We start from the raw sequence: 6,520 nt of genomic DNA, 5'->3' as shown, positions 1-6,520 counted from the left end.
TATTTGCAATGGTGTCTTGTAATTTTGTACCATGCTTTGTGGTTTTGCACTTAACATAATTCTGGGGAGTAAAGAGTCCACACACAAAAAATATTGTCCTACATCTCTTAGCATGTGTATGCAGGATACTGATGAGAGGATTTATGTTAAAACAAATGACAAAGTATTAATGTCCTCCTAAGGTAGCACAATAATGGCACAGAAAGATAAGGGAGTCTTTTCAAATTTGGAATTATTTCCATGGTGTGAGAGATTTTCTCTTGTGTTATTTTATATTTTGAATGATCCCGCCCCTCATTACCTCAACAGGATCTCCCCCCTTTATGAGGCAAAACTGGAAATTGAATCTTGCATTCATCTGGAAACAATCAGTTAACGAGGAGTAAATTATATACATTTTTGTGAGAACTGCACCTAGCTTTTCCATCTAATGTGACAAATGTAATCCATTTAATACAGTTTTAAAATATATGGACTTATTTTATATGTATATTTATCTTTTTGTTCATGTTACTGATATCCACGTTAGGGCTCTTTGGGATGCCAAATAAGATCAATTGTGCTGAGATGTCAATTTCTGTGATGTCACTTCTTGTGATGTTACCAAGGGCGGCTCCTCCACTTGGGCGGAGGAGCGTCGCCCTACTGCTTTCTCACAGTGCGAGAAGCAGAAACACAAAATTCTAAAACTCCAATTTTTTGTTCCTGCTTGTCGCACTGCAAGAAAGCAGAAGTGTTTGGTTGGGGGTGGGCAGTTCTGCTTTAGGGCAGGATAGGAGTCCCTTGCCCACTGCCAAGGGCGCTGACTGTTTGGTCGGCCCTCCAGGGCCGACCAAACCAGTCATGGGCACTGCACCCTACATGGAGAAAAAGGCCTCCCCATAGGCGCCTGGCTGGTCGGCATACCGACCAATCACAATGCTGCCATTGCAGCCTTGTGATTGGCTTAGGGAAAGGAGGCTTCCTGCTTCCTGTTCCTGCCATAGGCAGGAGAGCAGGTCAGGAGCTGAGACGACGCGAGACCTGGGAAGGTAGGTTTATTTATTTTTTTAATTACCCCTTGCGCCGAACCCCCACGAGATCCCCCACCCGAGCATCATGCTGGGCGCGACTGGATGTTACATGGAAACTAGGGGTGCCTCACATCTTCCCTTTCGCCCGGGGCCCCAGAAGTTCTAGGACCGGCCCTGCATGTATGTCTGAAGTCTTTCAAGAAAGGTTCTAATCATTTACCATAAAACCGGTTCCTGCCCGTAGGTGATCCGGGAGCCATTCCAGAAGCTGGTGGACGTCAGTAGTATATAGTGATACCTTCACTTCAACTCTGGTCTTAAATTTGACAGTTCCGGCCAGGATTCCTAGCCTTAAATATGATGGGTCTAGTCTTAATTATGACAGGCCTAGTCTTAAACTTGTGTGTGGAAAATTTGACTGCTCTGGCTGGAAACCCTGGCCTTAAATTTAACAGGGGCCGGGCCTTAAAAGGTGGGTGGCTGAGGCCTTAAAAAGTGATGGGTCTAGTCTTAATTATGACAGGCCTAGTCTTAAACTTCTGGCCGGAAATTTGACTGCTCTGGCTGGAAACCCTGGCCTTAAATTTAACAGGGCCGGGCCTTAAAAGGTGGGCGGCTGAGTCATAGGGGGGTGTGTAGTTTTGTTTTGGAGACATAGGCGTGGCGGAGCCGTCAGAATACATATAAGCCGGTGTCAGGAGCCTGGTATAGCAAGCAAGCAACCGCTGGACTACGTGAAGGAGCGCCATGGCAGAAAAGAAGAGCTACAACCCATTTGCGAGAAAACACTGGGTTGGTGGCTCACAGATCCCCATCAGTAGCTATTACAGAACCATAAGCCCTTTGGTCGTGGACGAGAATGCTCAATCAGAAGAACCTAAGGATATGGGTTGCGACGTTACTGCTTATGGCTGTGGGTTTGCTAAGCGCTTTGGCGCCCCTGGTTTCAAGGATTGGCGGTGTCCGCTGTCCCCGATTAAGAGCGACAGCAGCTCTAGCGAGGGTTCGAGTGGCGACTTGACTGTTGAGCAAAGCATGCTCTTGGAGTCGGAGGATGCGGAAGACACCATAGTTCCGCCTAATACACCCGTCTATGAAGACGTGGGTTTTCGCGAGAGTCTTTTTCCTGAGAATGTCCCTGTTCAAAAGCTTGATGCAAACGTGGAAGCTGAGGGAGCATCGGATGTTATTCCCGCCTCTCAAAATGTCAGAACCGCGGCTGATGGGGCATCGCAGGATATTAACAACTCTCAAGATGGCAGAGCCGCCGCCGAGGGTGGTGAAAATGTGGGGGTGAGTCAAAATGTTATGAGCAGCCATTTATCATAAGGCTGTATTTTATTTCTACAACTATCGAACGCTAATATTTCGTTTTTTTGTTTGGTGACCCTCTAGAGAGCAGAACCAGTGGGGTGCACTTACTTCATAATGCACAAAGAAAATGAAACTATGCCCCCTCCTAATACACACATCTATGAAACCATGGATGTTCAGAAGGCTATGAGTCCTACGAAGGTAGTTGTGCAACAGCCTGATACAAGCGTTGAAGATGAAGGGTCCCCAATGGATGTTACCGACTCTCAAGATTTCAGAGGCGCTGCAGAGGGTGGTGAAAGTGTGTGGGTAAGTAAAAAATGTTAGGCGTAGACCCTTTACATGAAAGTTTGTTGTCTTTCTACCGCTAACGGGGTGTCAATATTTGTCTTTTGAACCTAGGATGAAACACCGAAAAGAACTGAGGCCCAGGGGCAGACTGCAAAAGGTCGCAGCTTGAATCTGTCCTGTATATGCTGTGCAAACCAGACTGGAAGTTCCACAAAGCTGAGTTCACCTCTGCCCATGGAATGTGAAGATGGTTCTAAGAACGATGAGTTTGTAAAAGCAACGGCGTGGTTCCCCAGAGACACTATAGCTGGTGTCAAAGGTTTCGCAGCTATAGTTGTACGCGCTTGTGTCAAACGGGACTATTACAACATGTGTTTCGGCCACCGTATTAGGGACCCTCAACAGGAGGCGCACGAGTGTCTAGCCGATTCATACAGAGACCGAATGATACGGCACATATGTAGTTTGCTTGATCCGTACAAGATGTATAAGCTGCTAAGGGTGGTGCACGGCCTGAGTGATGAAAATAATTTTGTCCACCCTAACATGTTGAAGATCTTGATGGCGACAGTAAAGGAGATACGCTATGCCAACGACCCCTGCGCAAAACTGAGAGGCATGCCAAACGCCTGTGCGTGCTGTGACAGAAAAATGATAGAAAGACTTATAGAAAGGCGCATGTGTAATGTGTATCTAAAAAGCAGAAAAGTAGTGGCCCTCGCACCACAAAGGCTATTTTATAATAGATAAGTCCTGATGTAATGCTAAGTGCTAGTGTGTATTTAAAGTAAAGTAGTAGAATGTTACACCCAAAAAAGTATATGTGTTAAACCGTACTTACTACGCATACTGTGAAAAGATATGAAACCCCTTTTTTGTTTGTGATTTGGTAATACTCATTATTTTTAATAAAATGTTCTTGCACAAAACAAGCGTCTTTCATTTCCTGTACTCTAATGACTGCTAACATGTCGGAGGGCCTGTTAAGAAAACTTTATTATGATACAAGCGGGGTTGGCAGCTTTGGAAGCGGCGCCGCTCTATATAGAAGGGCTGTGGCTGACAAGAAGTCGGTAAGCAGAGAAGCTGTGAAGACATGGTTATCAGGAGAGGAGGCGTATTCACTACATAAACCAGCCAGAAGACGTTTTAAGAGGCGTCCTACAATCGTTAATGCGTGTATAGATTATCAGTGGCAGGCGGACATAATCAGCCTTCAAGATACTGCAAAACATAACGACGGCGCCTGTTATATATTAACAGTCATAGATGTGTTGTCCAAATACGCGTACGCAGAGGCGCTGCGTGATAAAAGTGGAGCTAGCGTCACGGCCGCTTTTAAAGCCATCTTCGATAAGGGACGTACTCCTCAAAAACTACAAACAGACGCAGGAAAAGAATTCTTAAACAAGTCATTTCAGAAATTATTAAAGCAGCACAATGTTCAACATTTTGTAACACACACGGAGGTAAAAGCAGCGGTTGTAGAAAGGTTTAACAGAACTTTAAAGTCTAAGATGTGGAGGTATTTTACGGCCAACAATACATACAGATACGTGGATGTTCTACAGGCTTTTTTAGCTGTATATAATGCTAGTTATCATAGGACCATCAAAATGGCACCTGAAGAGGTAACACCTAGTAATTCGTTAACTGTTTGGAGAAACTTGTATGGTCCTAACTTTGGGACAAAGGTGAAGAACTCTGTATTTAAAAATGGTGATCATGTAAGGATTTCAAAACTGAAAGGAGTCTTCACAAAGGGTTACCAACAGACCTTTAGTGATGAAATATTTATAGTGGAAAGTGTGGAGCTTAAGGAAGGGCTATATATTTACAGGTTAAAGGACTACGATGGGGAAACGGTGTCGGGATCCTTTTACAAGGAAGAGTTACAAAAGGTGCCCAATGATCCAAACCGTGTGTATAGGGTTGAAAAGGTTCTGAAAAGGCAAGGTACAGGTGCTAAGAGCCAGGCATATGTCAAATGGCGCGGCTGGCCTGAGAAATTTAACAGTTGGGTGTTGGCCAGCTCCCTGAAGGGTGTGTGAGCTAAAAGCCGCTGCTACGATGGAGACTACACCCTTTTATATAACCTAACCATCCAACGCTTCTAAGGACATGTTCCCCAGCAATCAGATTTCTAATTACACCGTCAAATTGGCTAAGGCTGTGGACCTGAAGGGGGACTGGGAGGTTGCCCTAACAGAAATACAATACCCTAGAACATGGAATACATTTACAGCGGCCGAAGCCAAGTTTCACATCAAGAGGGAGCAGGACCCCATGGGCATACACGCATCCTTCCCGCCCGGCTACTACCCAAACATTACAAGTATTATCGAAGCCATCAACAAATCCATAGCCGCTATAGAACCACATCCGAATATTCATCTGACCCTAGATAATGTGAGAAGGAAGGTGTTTCTTAAATCCATAAATCGAAACACCCTGTTTAACTGCTCAGGTAAATTAAAAAGGATTTTAGGGACAGTACAACATGTGAAAAGCCCCGTGGAACAAGATCAAACGTGCCCCGATATTAATGGGGGGTTCTACACGCTCTACGTGTACAGCGATATTGTAGAGTCTCAGAGGATAGGTGATAGTTACTCGCCGTTGTTAAGGTGGGTGCATGTACAGGGTGATAATAATACCATGGTCAACATACAATTTAACAAACCCGACTAGGTCGCAGTTTCTAAAAACCATTTTGACACTTTTCAATTATGATCTACGATGATCAGTCTGAGCCGGTGGCCTTTAAATACGGGAAAATTATTGTCAAGCTTCATTTAAGGCCTAGACACGACAGAGGGTATTAGGCAGCCATCATGGTGGTTATGAAAACCTACGGAGATCCGTCTATGTACAGAGACTATTACAGAAGTCAAGCCGGTTATGGAGGACCACCGTACTTTCAAGGTTCACCCGTTATGTACGGGGCTGGATTAGGAGGATTCTTTAGGAGCCTGTTTAGAAGAGCTATGCCTTTCCTGAGAAGAGGCTATGAAATTGCAAAACCTCATGTTAAGGCGGCTGCCTCGAACATTGCCCAGGAGGTGGTGGGGTCTGTTACCTCGGCGGTTGCAGAGCGCATGAACAAGCAGCCTCAAGAAGGAGCTGGTTTGCTGTATAAGCCACGCTCTAGTGTCAAAAGGAAACGGGGTGTTTCCAGACGCAGGGGTCCCCCAGCCCCCTATAAAAAAAGGAGGACCGCTTCAAAACGTCCTCAGAAAAGAAGAGCTCCAAGACGGAAGAGAGCTGCAAAGAAGCGAACCGGCTCTAAAGTAAATATTTTTTAAAGCCTTGTAAGCACAGCCATGGCCTTCGTACATTGTGGATCTGGAGAGTGCGCCAAATCAGAGTTGGACTTGTTTAGTCTAAAGCCCACCCAGACAAGCATCGAAAACAGCTTCTTCATGGAGGTGTCGCCTTTAGCAGCATTGACACCGTTGGCACCTATAGAGTTTTATGTGTCAGGGGCCACGGATATGTATTTGGATCTCAACAACACTCTGCTGCATCTTATGTGTAAAATCGTAAAAGCGGATGGGACCGACATTGACGACGGTTCTAAGGTGGCACCAATCGCTTACCCTGTAGCTACCATGTTTAATCAAGTGGACATCACCCTGGGCGACCGACTCATCACCCAGAACGATAACATGTACGCCTACAGAGCCTACATGGAGAGTATTCTAAATTACAGTAGCGACGCCCTTGACACACAACTTTCAGCGGGTCTCTTTCACAGGGATACACACGGACAGTTTGAAAGCACAGCTCTGGATGGTGATAATAAGGGCTTTATAAAAAGAGCGGGGCATGCTACAGCCAGCCGTACCTTTGACCTCCTGGGGCGCATACATTCGGACCTCTTCTTCCAAGATAAACTGCTC

General features: G+C 45.5%; 1 protein-coding gene across 1 annotated transcript; it reads left to right on the top strand.

Moving 5' to 3' along the window:
- Positions 1-1,760: 1,760 nt before the first annotated feature.
- On the top strand, positions 1,761-3,368 carry LOC147728660 (uncharacterized). Its single transcript, XM_086963832.1, has 3 exons — positions 1,761-2,306; positions 2,409-2,636; positions 2,730-3,368. Exons 1-3 carry the CDS (start codon positions 1,761-1,763, stop codon positions 3,366-3,368), a joined length of 1,413 nt encoding a protein of 470 aa, XP_086819958.1.
- Positions 3,369-6,520: the final 3,152 nt, after the last annotated feature.

The sequence above is a fragment of the Lissotriton vulgaris genome, chromosome 3_1, assembly GCF_964263255.1.
Source record: "Lissotriton vulgaris chromosome 3_1, aLisVul1.2, whole genome shotgun sequence".
NCBI classification, from domain to species: Eukaryota; Metazoa; Chordata; class Amphibia; order Caudata; family Salamandridae; genus Lissotriton; species Lissotriton vulgaris.
This window is presented reverse-complemented; position numbering and strand designations above follow the sequence as displayed.

Bases quoted from the DNA above. Each gene is read 5' to 3' on its own strand.
- LOC147728660 (XM_086963832.1), top strand. From the start codon at position 1,761: ATGGCAGAAAAGAAGAGCTACAACCCATTTGCGAGAAAACACTGGGTT. The intron at 2,307-2,408 runs GTGAGTCAAAAT...GTGACCCTCTAG, and splicing joins AGGGTGGTGAAAATGTGGGG to AGAGCAGAACCAGTGGGGTG. The intron at 2,637-2,729 runs GTAAGTAAAAAA...TTTTGAACCTAG, and splicing joins AGGGTGGTGAAAGTGTGTGG to GATGAAACACCGAAAAGAAC.